The sequence below is a fragment of the Ovis aries genome, chromosome 22 (assembly GCF_016772045.2).
Source record: "Ovis aries strain OAR_USU_Benz2616 breed Rambouillet chromosome 22, ARS-UI_Ramb_v3.0, whole genome shotgun sequence".
NCBI classification, from domain to species: domain Eukaryota; kingdom Metazoa; phylum Chordata; class Mammalia; order Artiodactyla; family Bovidae; genus Ovis; species Ovis aries.
This window is the reverse complement of record NC_056075.1, coordinates 36,816,976-36,844,567: the sequence shown is the minus strand read 5'-3', so window position 1 is coordinate 36,844,567 and position 27,592 is coordinate 36,816,976. Positions and strand designations below refer to the sequence as shown.

The following is a 27,592-nucleotide window of genomic DNA, read 5'->3' as shown; positions in this document are numbered from 1 at the left end:
GATCTCCTTCAGAATGGACTGGTTGGATCTCCTTGCAGTCCAAGGGACCCTCAAGAGTCTTCTCCAACACCACAGTTCAAACGCATCAATTCTTCGGCGCTCAGCTTTCTTCACAGTCCAACTCTCACATCCGTACATGACCACAGGAAAAACCATAGCCTTGACTAGACGGACCTTAGTCGGCAAAGTAATGTCTCTGCTTTTGAATATACTATCTAGGTTGGTCATAAGTTTTCTCCCAAGGAGTAAGTGTCTTTTAATTTCAAGGTTGCAGTCACCATCTGCAGTGGTTTTGGAGCCCCCAAAAATAAAGTCTGACACTGTCTCTACTGTTTCCCCATCTATTTCCCATGAAGTGATGGGACCAGATGCCATGATCTTCGTTTTCTGAATGTTGAGCTTTAAGCCAACTTTTTCAGTCTCCACTTTCACTTTCATCAAGAGGCTTTTAGCTCCTCTTCACTTTCTGCCATAAGGGTGGTGTCATCTGCATATCTGAGGTTATTGAGATTTTTCCTGGCAATCTTGATTCCAGCTAGTGTTTCTTCCAATCCAGCGTTTCTCATGATGTACTCTGCATAGAAGTTAGATAAGCCAGGTGACAATATACAGCCTTGACATACTCCTTTTCCTATTTGGAACCAGTCTGTTGTTCCATGTCCAGTTCTAACTGTTGCTTCCTGACCTGCATACAGATTTCTCAAGAGGCAGGTCAGGTGGTCTGTATTCCCATCTCTTTCAGAATTTTCCACAGTTTATTGTGATCCACACAGTCAAAGGCTTTGGCATAGTCAATAAAGCAGAAATAGATGTTTTTCTGGAACTCTCTTGCTTTTTCCATGATCCAGCTGATGTTGGCAATTTAATGTCTGGTTCCTCTGCCTTTTCTTTTCTTTTTTTTTTTTTTTTTTGCCTTTTCTAACATCAGCTTGAACATCAGGAAGTTCACGGTTCACGTATTGCTGAAGCCTGGCTTGGAGAATTTTGAGCATTACTTTACTAGCATGTGAGATGAGTGCAATTGTGCGATAGTTTGAGCATCCTTTGGCATTGCCTTTCTTTGGGATTGGAATGAAAACTGACCTTTTCCAGTCCTGTGGCCACTGCTGAGTTTTCCAAACTTACTGGCATATTGAGTACAGCACTTTCACAGCATCATCTTTCAGGATTTGAAACAGCTCAACTGGGATTCCATCACCTCCACTAGCTTTGTTCATAATGATGCTTTCTAAGGCCCACTTGACTTCACATTCCAAGATGTCTGGCTCTAGATTAGTGATCACATCATCATGATTATCTGGGTCGTAAAGATCTTTTTCGTACAGTTCTTCCGTGTATTCTTGCCACCTCTTCTTAATATCTTCTCCTTCTGTTAGGTCCAGACCATTTCTGTCCTTTATTGAGCCCATCTTTGCACCTGTTTCTAAATTTAAATATGGATATTGAAAGGTTTTCTGTATCTATTTTACTTTGTAGATGTCTCTGCATCATATTAATAATAATGTTAGCAGCCTCTTTCTTCCAGTAATTGGACGTCTTCTCTGGTGGCTCAGATGATAAAACGTCTGCCTGCAGTGCAGGAGACCCGGGTTCGATCCCTGGGATGGGAAGATCCCCTGGAGAAGGAAATGGCAACCCACTCCAGTACTCTTGCCTGGAGAATTCCATGGACCAAAGAGCCTGGTAGGCTACAGTCCATGGGGTTGCAAAGAGTCGGACACAACTGAGCAACTTAACATTCTTTCTTTCACTTTAGCAGTCTCCTTCTTCCAGTAATTAGTTTGGTTTTACACAGAAAAAGGATGGGACATCTTTCTCTTTCTTACAGTGATGAAAAATTTCACAATTTATTAAAAGTGTAAGTAGGCTACTTATACTACTATACCACTATTAAGTAGTAGGCTACTTAAATTCTAGTTTTATATTCACATACTTAGAGAAAAGTTGAATTTTTACTGATTATTTGGAACCTGTACCTTCTGTTTCTTGGCTCTTAAGGCATCTGCTAATCTCCTGTCAATCTTTTTTCTTTCTCCCAAAGATCACTCATGTCCATGATCCGGAAGCGATCCCACTCCAGCAGCGGCGGTGCTAAGAAAGAAAAGGCGGCTCAACCAGAAACAAGTAATTCTAACCCACTGCCCTGGGTTCACTTTTTAAGTTGTTGATGACATACAGTTTTTCAGCAATAGATGCACTTGTTGAGCTCTTTGACTATGAACAGATTTGGGGAGAGAAATGTGGACTTAACAACTATAAGAATAAGCCAAAGAACAGCCGTTGCCTTCATGTGGCTTACCATCTGGAGCAGATGGACACATGTCACTGTGATGTGAGGGATGCTGGAAATGTGTTTTCACTAAGGGACAGGTACTTTGGGGTGTAATTCCAGATGAGGGGTTTGGGAAAAGGCTTTTTACAGTTGATAGCAAGTGAACTGAGACTTTGTCAAATATTTGCTATGTACCCTTCAGGGCTGTGAACTGGAGATACAAGATGTAGAGTCACATTTGAGTGGGGCAAGCAGGAAGTAGACCAATAATTACCAATTCAGTATATAATTGTTTAAATACATTTTTGAGTCAGTACTGTGGAGGAGTGACTATTGGTACTGACTTAAGAGGTTATAGACATAGACTGCTGGGTGTCAGCAAGTGATGTTTCAGCTGAGTAGTTGTGGATTTAGAAGGTCAAGGTATTTCAGGTAAAGTATAATAGATCACACAGAGGGGCAACAATTCAAAGGTCTGGAGTAGGCAAGGAGCTTGGCATATTAGGAAACTGGAAAAAAAAAGTTGATATTATTAGAAGATGGATGCAAGAGAAGTCTGCTAGGAAGGCAGGAGCCAGATTCTAGAGGCAGTCATCAAGATTTTGGTACTTATTCTAAGGACAGTAGAAGTTTAAGTAGGAGTGTAACATGAGATGCATCTTTTGTAAAAAATCACACTGGCTACAGTGAGAACAGAGAGAAGACTGCACAGGACTGACTGTGGATAAGGGGAGACTGCTGCACTTATTCAGACAAACATCGCCTGGGCTGAGATGAGGGTGGTAGCAGAGAGAGAAAGAAATGGGTAAAGTCAGGAGCTGTTCAGGGAAGTAACATTCACAGGACTCTGATTCTTTGGAGAGAGAGATGTTGAGGATAGGGAGAGATGGGAATGGAGAGAGAAGAGCTTTCCTGCTGAGCCAAGGCACCAGGTGGGTAGGTGGTGAGTCAGTGCTCAGAGCCGTGGGTGGTTTGATGTGTGGCCCCGCTGAAAACAAAAGCTTGAAATGCTAGGGCTGAATCTTGGCCCTTTAGGCCTGAGAACCGTAGAACCTAAATTAAACTCCGCAGTGTTGCTCAACCCCCGTTACTTATAGAGCATGGTGGGTTTGCCTGGTTCAGGCCCAGATGAGGGGACACTTCTCGGCTGCCTTTTCCTGCCTCTGGGTCTCCTAGCCCCACTCCAGCCATTTTCATACCTCTGCAATGCAGTGTTCTCAGATCCTGGGTCTAACAAAGTTGTCCTTCATCTTACCACATATCTGTGCTGCCCTCTGAGGCAGAATAGAATCCAAAGCCCTGTGGTCTGCTTAGAGGGGGTTTTCCGCCTTTAGTGTGTAGCCTCATTTCTGACAGGGCTTTCCTGGTGGCCCAGGTGGTAAACAGGTGGCCCTGGTAACACCTGCAGTGCAGGAAACCCAGGTTCGATCCCTGGGTCAGGAAGATCCCCTGGAGAAGGGAGTGGCTACCCACTCCAGTATTCTTGCCTGGAGAATCCCATGGACAGAGGATTCTGGTGGGCTGCAGTCCCTGGGGTCGCAAAGAATTGGCCATGACTGCGTGACTAACACTTCACTTTCATTTCTTATTACATGTACCTCACCATATGGTTGACCCTTGCCTATAAGCTCCCTGTGCTTTTGTTCCTGTCTTTCCTAATCCCAGAATTGTCCTCCTGCCCTCCCTCTACCAAGGTGCTGTCCTAATCTCCCATCAGATTCCAGGCGTATTGCCTGGTGTGTTCCCTGGCTCTTCTTCCTCTTCTCTTATTTATTAAGTATTAATAATCCAGAATGAATGGCCTCATTGCTATGTGTTGCTGTGGCAGTTGGCTTCAAATTTTGTTCCCATAAGGATTTAATGTCCCACCCCAAGACTCTGCTCTGGTGTTCGAGTTATTTCTACATCTCTCCCCCTGAGCAGATTGCAGACTGTTTGAAGGCTCACTCCTCTCTGCAGCCATCCACAGCTTTCATGCATATTGATTGAGTCAAAGTTTAGACTTAGTCTTTTCTTCTTAAGCAAGCACCTTGCAGCACCATTACAGACAAAAGCTGTTTGATTGTATCTGTGTGGATTGACTTTTTTGGCTTGCCTCCTACAGCCCATTGTAATGCTGCTAAAAGGTAAATTCTGCTTTGCCAGGGCATTGCAGGATTTAGAAGTCTTGACTTCTGTGATCTGCAGGGCAGCCATGTTCGTGGATTACTGATTACTGGCTATAAGTCTTCCCTGACACTTGTAATTAAGATTAAAATTTTGTTTGTTTCAATCTGATTTTGGGGAAACTGGTTAAGTCTTACAGGGTCAGGAAAGCAGTCAGAATGAAATAAATTCCCCTTCTTAATAAATTGAATATTAGCTTATCAAATTAGCAGATCAAACCAGTTAATCGTAAAGGAAATCAGTTCTGAATATTCATTGGAAGGACTGATGCTGAAGCTTTAATACTTTGGCCACCTGATGTGAAGAACTGACTCATTAGAAAAGACCCTGATACTGGGAAAGATTGAAGGCAGGAGGAGAAGGGGACGACAGAGGAGGAGATGGTTGGATGGTATCCCTGACTTGATGGACATGAGTTTGAGCAAGCTCCTGGAGTTGGTGATGGACAGGGAAGCCTGGCATGGAGTCACCAAGAGTTGGACATGACTGAGTGACTGAACTGAACTGATGAACCTCAGCAGCACACTTAAATTTAAAATAAAAGTGTTCTGGAACTTACTAACTCCAAGTATTAGAAACCATGCAGTTTCCTTAAGCAAATGATATTTCATTTACAATTCATGAAATATGGCAGCATTTTCTTCCTCATCCTTGAGCTATTGACTTGTTACTTAGGGAATCTCAGTAGTTACTTAGATATTAAGGCATTGCCCAAGAGACTTTTAGACTGAAGCCATCCTAAAATCATATTGCCTTAATGATAGGTACCATATCCATACTTTGTCTGGCAAGGTAGTTGTCTATAGTGTCTTGTTAATCATTTGCGCTAAAAACTGTCATTGAATGGACAGTGATCAAATGCATTATGAATGGATGTAGAGCGTCACACACTGGGGTCAGCTGAGACACTTTGGAGTTTGCATTTATAACGAAGGAACCAGCCCTGCTGTCACGGTGTTTTCCTGCATTAGCGTCATATTATGGCTTTTACTATACAGTCAGTCTGCTGTTCCATTTTGGAATGGAGAAGCATTTCTTGCTAGGTTATGACTCTTAAAAAGCTTGATTGTAGGAAAGGCCTGTGAAATATTTTAGAAGTAGTTGTAAGATCTCAATACAAGAAAGCATTACATACAGTTAATAACTCTTATTTTGATAAGAGTGCATTTATTGAACAGGTTCTGAGATTTGAGAGGTATGCTTGCTCTTTATCGTATTTGATATTTAGGTCACTTAACTTGTTGGTATTGTCTTACCTCAGTTTGCTAATCTGTAGAATGGGAATAATAGTTTCTATTTCATGGGATTGTTCTGAGAATTACGAGTCTCACCACATGTAAAGTATTTAGAGTAGTGCCCAGAACATAGAAAATACTCAAAATGTTAAGCAGAAAAATACAGACATGGTACCAACCACCATGAAGGGAAGAAGTCCTCATTTGGCAGACTCTTGTGATCATTGTCATTAAGGAAATTTTCTTAACTTTACGATCGTAGGTCAAATCCACAGTTATTCAACCATGACGTGTTCTTTAGAAATTTTGTACCTCATGATGACATAAGATTTTTTAAATGCCTTTAAAAAATGTTATCGAAAGAGAAAAGTAAACCGGTGAAATTTAGAAATTCATTTTAGTTTCCTCTAGGTAGTAACAAAAGGTTTTACTGAGCAATAATGTAGTGGTTTTGTCTGTGAGTCTTTTTTTTTTTTGAAGAACTAACTTATATTTCAAGTGGGTCTTAAAATGTAAGCCTCAATTAATTACATGTAGCTTTCTGATCCAAGACTGACCTTGAAGCACTAACTCAAAGAACATTTGATTTTATTTTCCTGTGGCAGTTCAATAACATTACACCCCTTGTCTTCGTTTGTCCCTTTTCTTTAATCTCCAGTATCCTGCATATTTCTATTGTACCCCTGATTACATGCTTTTGTGAGACAATTACCAACTGCGTGATTGCAGAAAAGAATTACAAAACATACCATGAGCTCTCTGTAGGTGATTCTTACACATTTATTAGAACTGCTTAATAGTTCAGAAGTTCGTGTAGATTGCTTTTTGCTAGTTCAAAAACAGGGTTGGTGAGAGAGAGAGCTTGTGTAGCTAACCAAGCCTTGTATTGTGCCTGAGTAGGGAATCTGATCAGAATGATTTCTTTTCCTTAAGACCAATTAAGCCTTTACATTTGAAAAAGACTGAGACATTCAAGCCTGGTTTATCATCTGTACACAATGCAGATAGTGGCACTTCTCTGAATTATCACTATGATTCTGGCAAGCAAAAATAAGAAACTACTTTAAATTCCTGCTATGTTAGATGCTGCAGCAGATCTGAATGGTGTTGACCATAATTCTCCATCTGTCTGCCTTAATTAGTTTTTGTATGGTGCATTTAATTGGGTTTCAATCATTCCTTACAGAGTGCTAATCTGTTTGTAGGCGGTGTTCCCGTTGCCGTGCGGCTCTTCCCAAGTCTTACTCAAAATGGCAGCCTTTCTGAAAATCAAATGTTTTTTGAAGACTTTTTTTTTTTTAATTCCCAGGAATAAATTCCATACCCACACCAGGTGCTTGAATGACAGATCTGGGTCTTACTTCCTCTCTTTCTGAAAAGGGTCAGCAAAAGCACTGTGTGATGTGCAAGAGGTATTTAGATAGTGAATGAGGGAGTTGGTGAATGAGTGAGTGAGTGAATGAATTTCTATTCATAGTAATTTTTTTGTCTGTCCCCTTGTTGATGTTCGTGAGCCATCAGCAGAGGTGGCCCTAGAATATACTGCTTAAGGGCACATAGTTGATCCGTCTGCAGTTTCGTCATCCATCTGTTGGTGGGTGCGTTCTCACTTTGGTGCCATGTCTCCCATGTTGTCTGGCAAAAGATAGGTTTTTGACTTCTAGAACTGTAAAATGGCTGTTTGGATACTGAGAAATCTGAATTCCCAGCTTTTCAGTGGCTTATGAGGATGCCCAAACACTATTTGAAATCAGGACTGTGTGAGAAAACCTGGGTTATGAGGTGGATGTAGCTGTGGTCCAGTCACTGTGATATTGCAGATAGAGGATGATGAATCCTTCTGCATTCTCTGTGTCGCTCCCACCCTCCTCTTCCACCAGCCTGGGTAAGAGGAGTAGCTCCTCTGAGTTAGAGTGAAGTCTGCATGTAGCAGTAAAAGAAGCCCTGATTTAGGCCTCCTTAGCACAAAGCCTGACACCGCTGTGAATTAGCTGAGGGATATATAAGTAATTGTGATTGCCTACATTTAGAAGCCATCCTTTTGAGGTGTAATTATTTCTGCTCAAATAGTAAAACTATGGAGGCCATTTGAAGCCTGAACTTTTGGCAAGTCCATCAATAGGTAGATACTTGCTGGGTGTCCACCGTATGACTGCCCCACAGTGTGGAGTCCATTCAGGTTGCTAATTGGAGGGTCTTTGTGAGATATTTAAACTTAAATGTAGTGGATGCAATGATTTAGCTGCAGATAAACACATCTAGAGCTGCATGAATAGTGATAAATGTTCCAAAATGATTCAGTGCTTTTGGTCAAGCTGTCCTGCAAGAGACAAATTTCGCTATTCTGACAAACAAGTCTTAGTTCATCTCAGTTGTATTTATCTATTTGATACATTTTTCCACAGCTTTATTGTTTTTGCAGCAAAAGAGTATAAAGATTAAACTATAGACCCTGAATTATTTTTATCAAATTTAATTACTTAGTTGCAGTCATTTCTGTATGTGTTTTCTTTCACATTGACAGTTTTAAAAGACTTGAAAAGGTTTGTTTAAATGTTTCCTTCCCATGTGATTTCTAAACAAAAGATGACAGTTTAAAAATAGATTTTATCTATTTGCTGCTCATCTTCTGACTGGATTTCTTCCAACAGGTAAAAAGATCTCTTTGATCCTTTATTTTCTAATGGGCTTTTCGATGATTATTCCTGCTTTGGGCTAATTTCTTTTACATAGGTTATACTACAAATTACAAAAATATCTCTGAGGCAAAGGTGAATGATTATTTGGAGTTAGGTACAAAATTGGATTTTTGAGTACCTGGAGAGATCCAGGTCTATTATTAAGTTGACAAAGTGGAACAAAATCGGCTTTGTTTAATGTAGATGAGCCAATATTGATTTCCAGGCTAAAAATTAGACCTTAAGTTTTATAACTCTTATTTCTCAAAGCAAACTGCTTATTAAAAGGTTTTTTATTGAAAACATACTGCTACCTGGGAGCTGTTAACCTTAGTAAATTATTGGTGTTTTGTGACTCTGTCTGAAAAATGACTGTGGTTAATTACGTAGTTAATGACAATCTTTCCAAGTCCCCAGAAGCAGGAAGTAGTTGTTTTCTTGTAACATAAGATGATTTACGTGTATGTTTTTTGAATAGCTGAAGAAGTCACAGACCTGAAGCGGCAAGCGGTTGAAGAGATGATGGACAGAATCAAAAAGGGTGTTCATCTCAGACCGGTTAATCAGACAGCTAGGCCCAGTGCAAAGGTATGGAATGACTAGATGCTTTTCCCCCTTGATGTTTCTTTTTTCAAATGTAAAATTTGATGAAAGCTACATCAGAATTGACTGTCAAATCTGAGGTTAAGGATAATGTGTCATAAAAACATTTGCTTCCATGAAAGCACGTTTTGGGAGGACTCTGTTTGACTCATGGTAAACCTCGGACACTCCAGGAAGTATGGGGTTGGCCAGAAAGTTCGTTTAGATTTCCTATAAGCTCTTATGGGAAATCCAGATGAACTTTTGGCCAACCCCAAAGTCCTGTGATTGCAGGGTGCTGCCGTCTACTTGAAAGAGACAGTATAATACAACAAATATTTATTGAGTATCTGCTACGTGCCAGGTACTATCTTAGGCACTGGGAATAAAGCAGTAAACAAGAGACAAAGATTCTTGCCTTCCTGGGGCTTCTTTTCAGTGTGTTGAGGATAATAATATCAGAACAGACCTCAGGCAGCTTTTGAAAAATAGGTTTAGAAGACTGTCCTCATTAATTTCATAAACCCACTCCAGGTCACTTCAAGGAGAAACTCATTATAAATCTATATATTCTAAACTAGACTGCAGTGAGCTCCAGGGCTGTGCAAGCACTCAGCTTCTAATTCAGAACTTTTCCCATCCCCTGTATGTCTGTCCTATTCAAACAGACCCAGTCAAGCTCCAGGACTATGCAAGCACCCAGCGTCTAATTCAGAACTTTTCCTGTTCCCTGTATGTCTGTCCTATTCAAATAGACCCAATCATAGAGCTTTTGATATTTTTCTTGAAAAATATTTTTTTCTTTCGTCACTCAAATAAGGTATTAGCAAAGTTCTCTTTCCTCTTCCTCTTCTTTTAAACTGAACTTTGTGGTTCTTTCTCACTCTCAAGGATGCCTCCTCTTCAGCTGCTTCAGTGTTCTCGAGTGTCATGACTATTCGTTAGAAATTCTGCTGGGCTTTTAAAGTTGCCTCTTTGTCACCAGCAGACAAGATCGCTGGGCAAGGCAGAAATAGCCATGGTGTGGGCAGTCCACGGGGAGGGGCCTGGGCAGAGGGAATGAATATTTCATTCTAAGAGAGGATTTACATCTCGTGCAGCTTCAGCCAGCTGTGGAGAGTAATTCAGTCCTATGCTGGTGCTCTGAAAGCGACGAGAAGCTGAGTGTGTAAGCACCCAGTGCCAGTATCTAGTGAGTGAAGAACACTGTTGTTGGAATTGGGTACTTGCACGTGAGTCACCCAGCTTCCCAGGCTGCTTCTGCTTGGAATACCATCTGTGACTCACACAGTTGTCAGCAGGGTCAAATGGAATAAAATGTGAAAACACTTTAAAATGCAGGGTCTAAGTAGAACCTTAGAAACAGAATACATTTTTATGGCTTTCATGTCACAACTATTTGGGAAAGAATAGCAAACCCAAATTATTACTAGAGGAAAAATGCAGTGTCATAAAAGAAACAAAATTAGAAAAATGTTGAAAACTTCTTAAATCGTAAGCAATCAGTGTTCTGTATGTACTTTCATTTTCAGAATATCACTGTGTCCTTTTTCTTTCATGCCGTGGCTCTTTCAACAGTTACACATTATTTAATGTCAATTCAAAATCTGGAAAGCACCTGAACAAGGATCAGTGGACAACTTTTTTTTTTTTTTTTTTGCTGGTAATCATTAAACTGTGTAGATATAGTGCTGAATGACCTGGTCTGTAACCTTTAAAACAAATGGTCACCGCATGCCGCAGTCCACACTTCTTGCCCCAGAACCATCAGTGCTCCCCTGATATGTCACCAGTCGTGAGAGTATGCAGTCCAAGCTGTAGAAAGCTTGTGCAGTCAGAGGGCAACTTGAATGGCATAGCAGCACCTTTGAGTATGCCTGTAGCCAGGGCATTTGTTCAAAAGTCGTAACTTCTCACCAAACAGTTTACCTGCAAGTCAGGCCTGCCTTGAGGGTACTCATTTAACTGCACATTACGAATTCCTTGATGCTGTTGGTGGTGCTGGTAATTAGTGTCTTAGAGCTTTTGACTGGCACCGATGGCATGTATACGTCACAGAAAACTGAGGCTCTGAAAATCGGATGCCTTAGTCTAATTTGTACATGATGAGCAAACCACCCCCCAACACACTTTTTCTGACTGTACAATTTTAAAAACTTGGAATAGGATCTTATTCTTTTATTACCTTTTGAGAGGAAAGGATTATAGGTTGCAATGCATCACCTCCCATTTCTTGATGCAAGATTAGCCTGGCCTCTTTTCTAGGAATGAGAGGCCTGAGGGATCCCTTTCACTGTGACTTGCAGGTTTTACCTCTATCCTTTGTGAACGGAAGTAGTATAAGAAAAATCAGAGATTTCTTTTTTTTTTTTTCCCAGTCTTTTCATTGAGGGCCTCATGAACAAATTTTCCTTCTGTTAAATCAGTTGAGCGGTCCACAGAAACTGTTAGGTATGGTGGGGCAGGCAAGTGTTACCCAGAACTTCATTTCAAATGATTTTATTCAGGGTGTTGCCAGATGAGAGCTGGACTTGTCATCAAGACACCTGCCTCAAATACAGAATTCCTCAAGGTGAAACTTTCCTCATAAATAAGATGAAGTAGGGACTTCTCTGGTGGTCCGTGGGTAAGACTCCACACCTCCAATGCAGGGGGCCTGGGTTCAATCCCTGGTCAGGGAGCTAGATCCCGCATGCTACAGCAAAGACCTGGCACAGCCAAATAAACAAATAAATATTTTTTTAAAAAAGATGAAGTGCTTGGACTACACACGCTCTGAGGTCTTTTACTGCTTTAAGAGCCAGTGATGCTAACGTTCTCCTATAATCTGGGTTCTTTGCTGATCCCTGTTATGAAATTGGTGAGACGAGACCTCCCAGGCCTCTGAACTGGCCTCGCCTGGAGCTGATGGAGCTGAGAGGTTTTCTGCCCTGTCACTTGCTTTCTGCTCTGCACTGCTACTTTCCTGGTCCTCCCTTGCTGGCTCAAGTCCAGCAATGAGAGTGGAGCAAAGTTTGTTGTAAAATGTTCTGAATCATTTGGAATTAAATCTTCGAAATTTAATGTTTACCAAATCTTTTCTTTATGTGATGATAACAAGAAGTAACAAAACATGTAGACGAATAGTGGCTCGAGTCCTTATGCTTTGACTAGCGTCTCTAATTTTCTGTTTAACTGCGCCCTTGGGAGCACTAACATGTGTAATATTTTTTTCCTAACTGTTAGACATCAACCTAATTATTAAAACACATAGTCAATATAATATAAGTTACCAACACTTTGCCGTGTAAAAATCTTTGTTTGGTATTTTAAAACCGAATCACTCAGTTGTTTTTCTTCTTTTTAAACTTGTAGCCGGAATCTGCAAAAGGCTCTGAAAGTGCAGTGAATGAACTAAAAGGAATGCTGGTAAGAATAGATCTCAGTTAGTTAATGGGAAAATGGAAGAATATTTTTAAACTCTATTTTGATGAATAATTGGTTTTGATATATTTTAGTTCCATTTACAAGAAGCCCCATTACTTGTGATAGTTTGCTCGATTGTGCTGTGGACTCCTGCATTGGGTGTGTTAATAATGTGTCAGTACTCTGCTGTTTCTGTTCTAAAAGGATGGGTACACTTCCCCCCAAATCATTGTCTCCTGTTCTTGACCTCCAATCCTTGCACTGCAGCATGAAGATAAAGTGTCTGGCCAGATGGGAGAATCAGCAGATGCTTACTGATACCAAAAACATAGTATATATATTATAAATATAGTAGATAGATGTCTTATAAATATAGTAGATAATCTTATAAGTAAATCTATATAGATTATAGTAGATTTATTTATAAGTAAATCTACAATAAGTATAGTAGAAAATAACAGTTTATTGTGTAGTAGTATCTCACATGAATGGTAACTTTGGAGACTGAAAGCAGAATTCTTGGCACCTAGATATAAATCCGAGCTTCTACCCAAATGTGTTAGCATCAGAGTCACAGTCTGCTTCCCTCACAGTTTAAAAAAAAGGCATTTGATCGTAAATTGAAGAATAAAATAAAAGTTCCTTTCTTATGTTACTGATTTCATTCTCTGAAAGTAATTCACACCCATTGGAGAACATGCTTAATGCCCATCTCTAGTCATATTTCTTCTTTCCAAAGTCTGAGCTTTTGCCAACAGAATAAATGAATACTGTCCTGTCCAACAGTTTCTGTCAGAGACAAACGCCTCACTTAGAAAATGTTTCAGATGCTAAGAGCTCTATTCTCAGATCCCGTTACAGTCTCAATACCAGTTATTATGCACAGTAAGTCAGCAAACATGGGGGCGGAGGTACAGAGCTAATATTCCCATGTTTGTTGTTACTGCGCTAATTATGCATTGCATGCAGACATCCACATAATTGTGGTAAACAAAATTATTTTCATCAAGCATGAAACAGTAGACTTAACTCAGAATGGCTTAATTAGTTTGCTGTAGTTTTTAGGTGAGTGGAATTAGTACTCATGAGAGGTATGCAATGCTGGCTTAGCAGTGGTGGCCTCCCTGCAGAATAAAGTATTAAAATCTTTGAAAAGCTAGGCGGTTATTATGTAATGGTTTCTTTGGTGAGAACATTTTGTTATCCAGTGTTCTGCTAAGGAGGGTGCCCTATGATGGTCTTCTTTGTTGTCTCTACATTATACTGTTAATTCTTGCTCATAAAGATGCCGTCAGGGCATTCCGAGGTTCTAGGGTTATAGTTCTGATCCTCAGTGAAAAGGTAAACTGCACTCAGTTTGTTAAAATTAGGTTTATTGGAAAAATCAGTCATCGACATGAGACACGTGATATTTGATTACCCAAGCTATCCCACTTCCTGCTAATGCTGGATGGTAGCAAGTTTACTGAATCACAGCATTGCTTTTAAAGGTAATGTTCACTAGACACTCATACTCACTATAGTTTTGTGCCACTTCAAGGAGAGAAATTCATGAACAGATTTTTGTGGAATAATTTGCAAATTATAAAAACTGTCAAAACATCTTTCTTTTCTGCAGGTTGCCCCCATCCTCTTTTGCCCTGGATTTATCATTAGATTTCCCTTCCTTACGTGGTATTAATGTGTATCGCTAACAGCTGTTATTCTTTTCCTTACATTTTTAACAAGTGGAACTCAAGATGCCCTCCCCTACTTTCCTCTGCCCAAATGGCAACTTTGCACTATCACTATAGAAGTTGTCTTTGAGGGCTGATGGATCACTTGGAACTCCTAGTCACCTTGAGCCAAGACACCATACAACTTCTTTTAGGACAGAAACGAAGGGCCCCTCTCCGCCCTGCCCCATCAGGTGGGGCTCTATTGGTGCTTCCTGCTGGAGTTCAGACTATTAGGAGTTAGTTCCACCAACCTCACAGTTGTGGCATGTGAGAAACAAGCATGAAAAGAACATGAAAAGTCTGCTGATTGTGGACTGAAGTGGAAAGTGAGCACTGGTACCAAGAGATACCAAGAAACCCAGAAGCACTGGGTTCAGTTCTGTTCCTGAACAGAAACCAAGAATGAGCTCAGTGTTCAGGTGTTTTTGCTGAAATGAAGGTGACCTGAGTTGTAAGTCTACTGCTGAAACTTAGCACATGGGTAAAAACACATCTCATGTTTTGTGGAGCTGGAAAACCTCACTCTTTTGTACACTTTTTAGGTCAACTTTTAAAAGTCTCAGTGCTGACTGAACTTACTTTTCCAAGTCTGTTTGCACTTAATTTTTAAAGTTGTATAGTCCGTGGATAGAAATATATACAGTTCACTTCTCATAGTCACACAAGGGTTTTGGAAATCTCTGGAGCCACCCCAGCTATTTAAAAGCCACTCTTAAGTGAAAATGATGATTTCCAAAGAATGAATCAGTAGAAATTAATCTGAAAGTCTCCTCTCAAGTTCAGTTGCCTCTAAATCAAAGAGACAAAACCAGCTTTTAAAAAATTCTCTTTTAGGTCTTTTTGAACATTATGAGTTTATGTCAAATTACTCCCTGACAATTAGATTTGTCAGTTTTATGAACGTTTAATTAACATGAAGGTTAACAATTTATTGACTAGAGACGTTTCAGTATTCACTTACATAACAAATCACTGGCCACTGGCATTAATTTTTGCAAAATCTCCCAGTCAGTAATATGTTAAAACTGGTAAATGATGAAAGTGGCTTGAAGTACAAACAGAATACTGTTCTAGAAATTAGAAAAGCCAAGTTCAAGGTTCAGCCCTATTACCCACTTACTGTGGGACCTGGCCCCAAACCCCTAGGGATTCTTTTCTCTGTGAAGGAATTGTATGTACTCTGTGGTAATTTCTGATTCTCTAATTTTATGATTATAATATAAATAGATAATTAAGACAATCTCAATACTTTATTAGCTGAGCTCCTGGATCATGTCCGTTGAGATCAGTGCAGAAACCTTTCCTCCAGAATTGCCTCCATATTTAAAGTTTGCTCAGATATTAACTGAATCAACCGTCTCAGTCAGTGAATGGAGAAAGAAGTTGGGAATTCAAGGATTAGAACTTGGAAAATGGATTCCTTCAAGTATCAGGTGTAATGAGAGGGTAGCTCGCCACAGTCAGGAGTTTGGGGAAATAATGCTTTTATGCAAACAAAAATAGAGAATATTGTGAAAGATAAATTCTTCAATAAAAGATGTCCCTGGACAGTGTATGGGTATGTACATGTACATACACAGACACATAACTTTTTCTTGAATTAACTCCAGCCATTGGAAATAGCATGCAGAATGTCCTTGATATTCAAATAATTTGAATATCAAATTGCATATCACTCATAGTTTGATGAGTGATTTTAATAGTAATGGCCATGAGTTTTTCTGTTTACAAATGATACAACTTTTTAAAAATTTTCAGCACAAATGATTTGGGAATATTTTTTCTAATACATTAAACAAATTTTATCTAAGTTGGTTTTAGTTCTGTTTTCATTACCTTATCAGTGTCAATCCTGCCTTACTGTGTAACTCTTCGATGAGTGGGTATAGATCCTCATTAACTGTTAAATAAAATTATCTGATTTTTAAAAATTATAAAATAATTATAGTGTTACATGTAATATGATTTTCCTTTAATGTATTTTATGAATTTTTGCAATAAATCAAGAGGAGAAAGAGGTTCTTCCAGAGGGAAAATGTTAGATGCCTGATTAAAATGTGAGCCTTATGTATTTTACACATAGTTTTGGTTAGCTAGCCAAACAGCAGAAGACTATAATCTCCTAATCTTATCAATTGCCTGTGACAACAGACTGCTTTTCTGTAACTTTGTGCTGTTAGGTGGAGAAAAACACCTTTGTAAACAAAACAGCATAGTAAATAACCTATATCATGTGAGATTTGCAACTACCTAATTTTACAAGCTACTTTTTCTGTTTTATAGGCTAAAGAAGAAACATGAGTTACCATTTTAGCCAGTCGGATTCTTAGAATCCTTCAGGAAGTTGGCAGGGGGCAGGGAGCAGGATTAAGGCAAACCCACAGTGAGCTGAGATGACAAAGGCTGGCCTATTAGCCTTGGTGGACAAAGGCTGCTTTCCAACTCTGCCATGAAGTCTGGAAAGTTATACCTGACTTGAGGTTCTGATTTTCTCTGATCAGAAGATTGTGATTCAACTGTTTTTTGGGTTTTTTTGTTTTTGTTTTTTTTTTATAAATCCCCGCTCCCCCACAAGCCTGTGGCACAGCTGAGGAGGGCTATTTTGAAGAAATAATGGGCATTTCTTAGAAAAGAAAATGGACCACTTGTGGTGGTGGGATGCTCAGTCCTTACCCCTTAAATCTGAGAAGTGCGTCACCCAGTGCTCTGTACAAACACTTGACCAGTAATGGGGCCAGAAAACCATAGCTGTCCTCTGTACTTCCTGGAGGAGGCAGGGCAGGGAAGCACTCCCTGGGTCTCTCTCAGTCCTCTTGAAAGTCAGCACTGCTTTCAGCAGGAGCCTAGCTCTGTGGCATCCTTGTCTTGTTTTTCCTTCAGCATCTTCTGGGTCCTAACTGATACATTCCCCGCCTCCTCCGTTGAGCAGTGTGGCATGGCGGTGCTGGCCGTTCCTTGCCTCCCTGTATGATTATGACCTTCCCTCTTGCACAATGAAGTCATGGTGTGTTCAGTGCAGCACTTCCTTGGGTAAGCCACCGGAGAGCACTTTGTGCCTCCTTTGGCAGCACGACACCATTATCACCAGGTGTGCAGCCAGGGTCATTCTCTGAAGAATCAGCCACATATTTCAGTGCTGCAAGGATATGGGTTCAGTAACTCGTGGCTGCCATATCAAGATAACCTTCTCAGGTGAGTTCAGTATATCCGTTCTCTTCTCCACGTGGTCGATCAACACACATCAGAATCTTAATCATCAATGTGCAAGTACCTTCCCACCACTGAATTTCATATAGTTAGCCCATCGAGAGGTGTTCTTGTGCCGTTCTTTTGATATGAAAGCGCGACATCTTACATCATCAGTAGCGTCTTCTTAAATGATCCAACACTATGTGTTGTTAAAGATGTGTACATTAAAAATACATACAGAGCAAATTCATTTTTAGTTCCTAATTCCATTCAAATCTGGTAATGTTTGGGTGGTTTGACTTTTATATTCTTTTGTGTATTGTATTAAGACATTAACCTTTTTGTTTTTGTTTTGTTTTCACTTTAGGGGGCACTTAACAAATCCACTAGTTCAAGAAGCTTAAAATCCCTTCACATTGAAAACAGTGAAACTGAGTTAGAAAGGATTTTGCGTCGCAGAAAGTTGACAACAGAAGCAGATAGCAGTAGTAAGCTGGTTTGAATTCTCCACAGTTCTCCTCTTCCTCTCTTAAGCATCTTCCTTTCAGTCTCTTTTTAACATAAAATGATCTTTCTAAAATTATTATTAACATTTTTTTGATGTGAATGAGAAGTAATGGATGGGCAAAGGTACTTAGGGATATCTCATAAGAGCTCTTATGTATTTTTATTTATTGGCATGTTTGTTTAGTTATTTGTAGGGAATGGGGGTTTTATGGATCTGCTTTGCTGAATGCAGGATGCCCTGTGGTTAAAAACAGTCAGGTGGGGCTTTGGTAACAATGTTGAGGGAAGGCCCCCTAACCAGAGGGCATGAGTTTAATTCATTGCTTGCTCTACAAGCAAATTGCTCAACCTCTCTGTTTCTTCATCTATAAAACGAGAATAATAAAAGCACTACCTCATAGACTTATTTCAAGGATCAAGTCATTACGTTTCAATATATATAAACAGTGCTTAGCACAATGCCTGGGACAAAGCACATAATAACTAGTAATAATAGTAGTAATTACAAATCAGTTACAAATGTAGAGAGATCGTCTTTATTTTTCATATCCATTTAGTTTATTGCCTCTGCCTGTGAACCAAGTGAATGAGAAAGTCCAGCTCTATCACCCACTGTAAATGACCATCTGAGCATCTTGAGGTCAGTTGGCATTGCTGTCATGACACACATGTATGAAACTTTATCATGTGTTCCAGAACTCAGTTTGTATGTCTACAGTTTTTTTTCCATCAGCTTGGTCATGGGAAATAGCAGGAACCTTTGTGAGGTTTTCCCCCTTGTTTCCAGGAGGCTAGTTTTGAAAAACCACCGTAAACTAATATTAACTGTGACCATAGCTAATGGACTGAATCTTTCAGACGGTGTTAAATCAACTACAATTAGTCTGTCACAACAGCTTACATTTGCATTGCCATCATATCTAGCAGGTTTAAATTGCTAGAATATTAAGGATTTGGGGTTTTGATAATCAAGCTCTAGTTTACATATAGAAAGTGAAAGTGAAAGTCGCTCAGTTGTGTCCAACTCCTTTCGACCCCATGGACTATACAATCCATGGAATTCTCCAGGCCAGAATACAGGAGTGGGTAGCTTTTCCCTTCTCTAGGGGATCTTCCCAATCCAAGGATCAAACCCAGGTCTCCCTCACTGCAGGCAGATTCTTTACCATCTGAGCCACAAGGGAAGCCCAGTTTGCATATAGGGATTTACTCAATTGAGTAAATTGGTTCGTTGAACCAGAAGCAGCATAAAACCAGCCAAAACTTTTTTTTTTTTTTAATAAAAAAGTGAAGCCTTTGTGTCCTTAAAAAAAATTAGCCGTCCAGTTTTTAGTTTGGACTAGAAATTCTGTTAATATCCTATAAGAATTAACAACCTCCACCCCTAGCAAAAATAACCACCCCTCAGGAAAAATAAAGGATACCATAGAAGAGTTTTTGTCTTGACATGTGCTTTACAAGTTTTTACCAGCCTCCACAATGAATGGTTATTCATTTGCAACTTAATCAGTGCTGTGACTTTTCCAGCATTTCATCCTGAAAGTATTTGTGTAGTAGTCATTCATAGTCTTGATTCATTTTTGGGACTTTGTGAATGCCATTTTAGTGCTCTGTCGTTTACATTTTTTATTTTGCCACTGACCTTCATGTTCCTCCAGAAACATTCTTACTTCACTCTTTTGGTCAAACCCGTAGCACTCACTATTTCAGAGTTAGTTTTCCATGGGAGAAGTAAGGAAACATTTTCAGTTTAGTCAGTATGGAAAGCTGAATATTTTAAATGTGGAGAAAGGTAGGAACATATTTTATAGGCATGGTGAGAATCTTTCATTTTATTGATTATATTCCACCAGCATACAGATATTCAAGGTATCATTTGAGGCAAGTTATAATAAGAGATTCAGTAGAATCATTAACATTTAGATAGAGAAATAAGAACTGTGTCATTGGCAGGGTAGAGAGGAAACATACTAAAGGAAGTGGTTTGTAGGTGAGCAGAAATAGTCTTTCGAGTAGCCAAAGCAAAAAAAAAAAAAAAAAAAAAAGGGCAAGAGGAAACAAACTTCAATCTCTATCACCTAGTAAAAGAAATCATACCATTTTTTTTTTAAACATAGTTCAGATGTTTTTGAAGGATCAAGCTGGCAGAGGTATTTACTATGTAAATCTTTTTATAAAGGTCATGGAATGAGAAAGTGAAATTCCAGGGGAACAAATAAGGAGCTGAAGTAGCACAGCTGCATGGTGGGAGCGGATCAGAAAATATTTGGACAGCTTAAACAGGATGCAATAATAATGATAATATTAAACATCATCATCATCTTAAGCATTAAGCATTTTTCTTCATATTTTTCTTTTGTATGTAACGAAAATACGAGTTTTGGCTCAGCTCAACCACCCTCCCCACTTTTTAACTGGCTTAGTTGCAGAGCAAGCAGCAGGCGTTGGTGTATATTCAAAAAACTAGATCTTGCTTTTCTACAAGGACAGATTGTTTAAAGCTACTGGGTGTTGCAGTCAGCAGTTACCCGAGAGCAGAATAGAGCTGCTCTGAAGCAAATCTTGAACTCACCTTTAGTTGTTACACTTTTTGGACTTTTTGGAATGGACTTTCTTTTTTTTTTTTTTTTGGACTTTCTTGATCTTTCTGCCCTTTTCTCTTTGCTCCTTCATTGCCATGCAACATGAGGCTTGCCACAGGCAGGAGAGAAAGGCCTTTTGACCCAGGATATTCTATAATATCACAAATTTTTCTGCTTCGATAGTATAGAAGAAATCAGTGAGAAAGGCAGACAGTGATGCTCTGTGAGCTGAGGCTTTCCCCCAGACCAGGGGGGATTAAGTCTAAAGGAGCTGCAGTCACAGAATGGCTGAACAATTTTCTAGCCTCTCTTACACAAGTTTTTCAAATTAGAACTTCATTTTTGGAGTCCATATGTTATACTGCTGTAATACATGACACATTTATATGCAAAAAGAAGAATAAAATTCCAGAGCTTAATATTAGTGATCAAGGATTAGGTAACATTTTGGATTGTACCCACCAGTACTTTTCCATTTTAGGAGATGATATGACTTTGTTTAAGGATAAAGAGACTCCCAAGTTTTGTTTTCTTCTTAGTGACGCCTTTCAGGTTTGTTCTTTAGCTTAATTTTTTAGAAGTTCTGATTTTATTTGTACCTTTGTGACATTTTATAAATTATTTTGTTTTAAAAGAATACCTAAGGATTCCTTCTGAAGTTTCAGGAAAGACATATTAGAATCTTGCTTTGAAAAAGCTGTCTAGGATAGCAAGCATCTTCCTAACAGAAGATAGAAAAAAAGTAATGATGGAGTTTAGCTTCAATGCCAGAAGTTTCAGATTGATATGACAATAATTGTAGTAACAAGCCCTATTACAGTTTTCTGATCCTATCTAAAAAGAGTAGAAAAGTCCAAAAGGTAAACAGCCAAACTCTTTGCCACTTAATTTTTATAATCCTGTGTCTGTATTTTAACAGGAAGTAAATCCACTTACTTCTCAATCACATTAAAATGAAAATGTTCATAAAAGCTGTTTAATGCTCTGGAAGCCTTCATGAGCCTTTTAGAAACAGCTTTTTGACATCATTCCATTTTCTCTTTAAAATCAGAGCTGAGTTTGGGGAAGAATTAACTCTTGAGAGGCCAAATGATTCAAGTAGGGCTGCCAGAAAGCCATACTCTGTGAGAAGTAAAGACTTGACAATTCCAGTGTTACCAAGGACTCTGGTCAGTTGAGGGAACCATGGCCTGGGGTTTTATAGTTGCTTAAAGGTCTGTACACAGTTTCTCAGCATGGTCCTGCCACCCTGAAAAGCAGTGGTGCCAGCCAAGCAGAGTAGATTTCTAATAGGAAGATTTTCCAGCATGCTCTTGAAATTTTAGCAAGTCTTGGCCTCTTCTCTTCCTGCGGGGATTTTCAGCTAATCTGTTTTTCAGTTCCATATTAATAAGCATCGAACAGAATTATTAAACTTGAGGTATGTGTTTGGTTTTAAGGTCCACCTGGAATATTAGCCACCTCAGAGTCCAAATCCATGCCCGTGTTGGGTTCTGTATCCAGTGTAACAAAAACAGCCTTGAACAAGAAAACTCTGGAGGCAGAATTCAACAGCCCGCCCCCCCCAACACCTGAGCCAGGTGAAGGGTCGTGTAAATGGGAAGGATGCTCAAGTTCCAAGGTTACATTTCAGTAAGTAATGATGCTCTTTACTAAGTAGTATGTAGAATAAATCTGTGATGACTAATTTGTGTGCTGCTTTGCTTTGTTTCTCTTTTAGAGAGCTTTTGACTTGGTTAGCCAATAGATACTCTTCTTTCTCTGTTTGATGAGCCAACTTTTGATTCTAGGCTCCTAGCTTTAGAGGTCTAATGCTGATGCAAAGCAAATATATATAAAGAGAAGTCCATCCCTAACTGGTTTGGTAATCTGATTCTTCTTCTGCACAAAGAATTGACTTGGATGATCCTTATTCAGCATCAGAAGACATTTAATCATTCTTTCAAGATTAAATACTTAGGTCATTCCTCTTAATGGTTCATGAGTGGCCAGAGAAGATACTAGATCTTTCAGAAGATACTAGGTCTTCAAACTTACTTTGAAGGTACGTTTTTACAACCTTATTTTCTGATTCTCAGTTAAAGACGTACCTTAATATTGCTCTGTCCTGAGACTGAAGACATGCTATGTAAAGAGTTACCTGGCTTGAAAGTGGCACTTTGATTGTTAAAGAGTTAATCCTGCTATTGAATGTGTTTCAGACAGTTCTGGTGGAAGATCAATTTGTTTTATAACAATGGCAAGCTCTTTTTGAAATTAGTCTAGTTTTGCTTTAGTTCTCTTGCCAGGATGTCAGCTGGTTTGTCACACAAAGAAAAGGAAGAGGTGAGACAAATCAGATCAGCGAATATTGTAATCACGGTTAATTAAACCTCTGATTTCCTGTTCTATCAAGAAAGAAAGAACCCCCCTTTTTTTGTAACTCTACCTGTCTTAGTTTTAAGGTGAAGCCTGGACAAATGAAGTTGAAATTCAGTTTAGATCTATTTTTGCCAGTGGGTATTTTCTTCCAGTCTTGTATTTCTCTTATTGGTACTATTAACTTTTTTTCCCCTTCTTTTGGAATCAATGACCTTCTTTGCTGATTTACAGTTTTATCTAATTTCATTGTGTTTAAAAGTACATTTTCTCCTGCAGTCATGCATTTCCTTCTTTTGACGGGAGTCATTTGAACAGTTCTAACAGAAAGATGATCTGTATTCATTCTTCATCTTTCCTATTACATTTGTTTAGCACCTAATTTGACATCAGCAGTCTGGCTACATTTGAACCAATATCCAGACACAAAAGCAATTTGGCTGAGACAAGTTAGTTTCTGAGAAATGCTTCAGTGTGTGTGTGTGTGTATAGATTTTTTTTTCCTTTACCATTTCACACAGATAATCTTAATCAGAAAATACGGCAACTGCTTCCTCCTTTTGTCTGCCTTTTATTCTCCAAAAGTAAGTGGAAATTACATTTCCAAGAAAGGAAATGAAATAATTGCAGGCCCAAGGTCTGCAAAATGTGTGCTGAATTGACAGTGAAAAGGATCCATGTGTTGACAGACACAGTTGTTAGACACCATAAAGGCCTATGTGAAGCTCAATTTATTTCTCATCTTGCTTGTTCAATGACTGCTTAAGAGACACGTTTCAATTTAATTTATCTACTTAAAGCACTAATACAAATACTCAGTGCTGCTGTATTAACTTTTAAACTTTGTAACCTAACGCTTGATTATTCAGTTCTTGACATGGTTTAGCTGAAATAACCAACGCCATGCATTTCCATATTGACAGCCATTTAGCAAAGAAGAATGGCTTTCTGAAAAATGTGTTTCTTAAGTACAATCATCCAAATCAATCCAAGTATCTTGTGTATGTCCATGGTAATTATTCACTTCCCAAACAGATGCACTTCTAATCATTTGTGTTTAAACCTAGCTTTTTAATGAGTAAAAGAAGTTTAACTTAGTGTAGTTGGATGCGAGCTTGAAAAGTAAAAAACCCATGTGATTTCTCAGGATCTCCTGAAAGTGGTTTAGCTACCAGGAATGGGAAGGGTTATTTCTGGCTGGCTTTGACCAATAGTTTCACTTTGTTATATAGGTTCACTCTGTTATACTAGCCATAAGGTAGAGGCAACAACATTGTCTTACCTCACAGATCTGAATTGTCACTTTGAAGTGAGATCAGCAGTTAAAGGGCTTCCCTGGTGGCTCAGCTATAAAGAATCCACCTGTAATTCAGGACATGCAGGAGAAGCAGGTTCAATCCTTGGGTCAGGAAGATCAGAAGGAGGAAATGGCAATCCACTCCAGTATTCTTGCCTGGACAGAGGAGCCTGGCAGGCTACAGTCCATGGGATCACAAAAGAGTCAAACACAACTTAGCAACTAAAAAACAAAAAAACAATGGCACCATTATCTTGAGCTGTGGCAACTCCACCGTAGTGTATTTCAGGTGAGTGGCTTTATTGTCTCTTGACAGGTAATCAAGGTCAAGTGAAAGTGTCAGTCGCTCAGCAGTGTCAAGGTCAAGGGAGGATACCAACGTGTATACACATACACACGAGTCCCTGCCATTCATGCTTCCTTCCAAGCCCCACTTTGGCCTCTCTGCCCTAGTGTCATTCCTTCTACCCCAGTTCTTTGCTTTTCCTTCCCTTTGTCTGGGATGCCCTTCCTCCAGTCGCTACACTATGTTACCTCCATCATTTCTTTGCTCACATGTCAACTTTTCAGTGAGACCTACGCTAACCACCTATTTAAAACTGTAACTCAACTCCTCTAAACTGCAATTCTTATTTTCAGTTAAAAACCCTTATCCTACTCCATTTTCCCCATAACTGTTACCTTTAACATACTATATACTTTGTGTGTGTATATATATATGCTTGTTTTTTCCTCTTCCCCTCCTAGAATGTAAACTCCATGAGGATAGGAAATTTTTTGTTACTCGTATATTTCAAACACCTGGAGAAACTCCTGCCTTATGGTAGGCTCTCAGGAAATACTTACTGACTAAATGAATGAATGAATACACTTTTTTATTAGTGAAACAGAATATCAACTCAGTTAACCTACATTACCCCATTATTCAACAGTCCCACATACACCGATACATGTGTACCCAAATATTAGATATTTTGGTTTGTTTGGTTGCTTATTTGGTTTTTTAAACCTTTAAAAAATGCCCCAGAGTCATTTACGTTGAGCTCGGTTTTGCATGTCTTCTGCATCTTTGGGCTTCTCTGGTGGCTCAGAGTTAAAGCGTCTGCCTGCAATGCGGGAGACCCAGGTTTGATCCCTGGTCGGAAAGATCCCCTGGAGAAGGAAATGGCAGCCCACTCCAGTACTCTTGCCTGGAGAATCCCATGGAGGGAGGAGCCTGGTAGGCTACAGTCCATGGGGTTGCGAAGAGTCGGACAACTGAGCGACTTCACTTTCACTTCTTTGCATCTTTGTAGCTACACAAGATAGAGTGACCAGAGGCTGCAGAATGCCCAGTTGTAAAAGAACGTTTCGCCTGTGCTCATTTGATTGGCCTCAAGTGGACAGGAAAGTTTGCTAACTACTAAGAAACCTTGTAAAGTGAAGGAAGAAACATAGATGCTTTCTGCATACGATCTTCACTTATCCAGAAAATTAAGTAGCATCAAGCTCTTCCCAGAAAGTTTATTTTCCTTTTAATAAATCCCTAAAATTATATGTATGTGTTTCAAATAACTGAGTAAGTCCTGTTTGGTAAATTGTAGAGACAGAGATACATAGGTTTATTTCTTAGGGACTTAGGAAATGGCAGGGGACACCTTTGATACTTCGTTGTAAGAATTAATTAGCATTCTTGTCACCAGCCTGCACAAGCAAGGTTTTTTGTTTGTTTTTCTGAAGAAAAATGAAAAAGAAGATAATTGGGACTTGGAGAAATCTAATTGTTTCTATTTTGCCTTTAATAATAGCTTTAGGAATATCTGTGTCCTCTTAATTATTTCTAATAAGTATGTGTGTGTGTGCCAAGTCGCTTCAGTCGTGTCCAACTCTTTGTCACGCTGTGGACTGCAGCCCTCTAGGTTCCTCTGTCCATGAGATTCTCTAGGCAAGAATACTGGAGTGGGTTGCCATGTCCTCTTCCAGGGAATCTTCTCAACCCAGGGATCAAACCTGAAATGTGTCCTGCATTGGCGGGCGGGTTCTTTACCACTAGCACCACCTTGGAAGCCCAATAAGTATGTACTATCTGGTAATAATATCTTAAATCTAACAGTGAATTTGAATTTCATTAATTCTGATTAGTAATTGTTCATACAGGAATTATGTTTATAATCTCCCTTTATACTATGAAAGGTAAGGAGCTGGCCAACCAAATGAAGAGTGTAAGCTTTATTTTTGCTCTCACGCTCTCTGCAGCTGATCCAGAGTAAACTGACCATGTTCAAATAGAGTAAGACTCATTGATTCAAGCTAATCAATGGCCAGGTTGGTCAATATAAAATAGGGAAAATTCCAAATTACAGAATTTTTAAAAGATAACTTTCATTACTTTTTGATAGCCACAGTACCTGGAAATAAACTGAATGTTGCACAGGGTCAAATGAACAAGAACGATTGGTATTTTCATCAGTAAAAGCCTGTACAGTGGGCAAGGAGTAACAAGGAAGCACAGTGTGGTCAGGTTCATAAACCAGTGTTTTCTCACATATGCTCAGGGTGGCAAGTAGCTTTGAATTATTTCCAGAATGCCAGCTCTACAATGATATCTTGGGTTTGCTAGCTATATTATCTTTATGGCCTCAGGCAAGTTATTTAACCAGTGACTGGTTCCTCACGTGGATGATGAGGGTAACCTTGTAGGGTTGTCATGTAAATTAAATAATAATGAAAAGTTTTTCAACAAATTCCTTTTCTATCTTAATTATAATGCTGGGCTATTACTGGATGATCAGAGACGAAAGTTAGAGTTGAAAGCTTAGATACTGAAGAAGTGAAGTCGCTCAGTTGTGTCTGACTCTTTGTGACCCCGTGGACTGTAGCCTGCCAGGCTCCTCTGTCCATGGGATTCTCCAGGCAAGAATACTGGAGTGGGTTACCATTTCCTTCTCCATTAGATACTGAACACCTGGGTTATTGGCTGGGCCAGGTTTTCTGGGGAAAATCATGTAACTTTTATTCCGTTTTGTTTTTGTTTTTCTTGTTTAAAATGGAGGCCAGTAGTTGAGGTACTCTCTAGATTCTCTTTCAGATCTAGAACCCCAATGAGTGAAAGTGTTAGTCGCTCAGTCATGTTTGATTCTTCACAACCCCATGGACTATATGTAGCCCGCCAGGCTCCTCTGTCCATGGAATTCTCCAGGCAAGAATACTGGAGTGGATAGCCATTCCCTTCTCTAGGGGATCTTTCAGACCCAGGGATTGAACCTGGGTCTCCTGCATTGCAGATTCTTTACCATCTTAGTCACCAGGGAAGCCCAATAATCCCTCACAAATGTGGTTGCTTGATAAAAATGTTCAAAGTTAAGACCCAGAAAGTTGTTATGGGGAGGGAGGTGGGAGGGGGTTCAAGTTTGGGAATGCATGTAAGAATTAAAGATTTTAAAATTTAAAAAAAAAACGCAAAAAGTATATTACTATAGTATTTGGGACTTATCTATAAAATATTTTTTAAATAAAAAAAAAAAGAGTTAAATTTTTCAAATATCTAAACATAGATTTACAGAACACACACACAAACCTAGAAATGTAAAATAATTTCTTGAAAATTTTAAATTTTCAAACTAT

The 27,592-nt window shown here is 39.2% G+C and overlaps 1 protein-coding gene across 3 annotated transcripts in view; it reads left to right on the top strand.

Annotated features, from left to right (window-relative positions):
• The window catches only part of SHTN1 (shootin 1), a 113,402-nt gene that overhangs the window by 73,114 nt on the left and 12,696 nt on the right, over positions 1–27,592 (top strand). For 2 of the 3 annotated variants that reach the window (XM_012102998.4, XM_012102999.4), the window contains exons 12-16: positions 2,042–2,124; positions 8,830–8,939; positions 12,288–12,341; positions 17,613–17,733; positions 21,774–21,966. In XM_012102998.4, coding sequence (XP_011958388.3) covers positions 2,042–2,124; positions 8,830–8,939; positions 12,288–12,341; positions 17,613–17,733; positions 21,774–21,966 — 561 coding nt within the window. The remainder of the gene's footprint in view (positions 1–2,041; positions 2,125–8,829; positions 8,940–12,287; positions 12,342–17,612; positions 17,734–21,773; positions 21,967–27,592) is intronic. The other variant, XM_015103436.3, reaches the window with a different exon arrangement.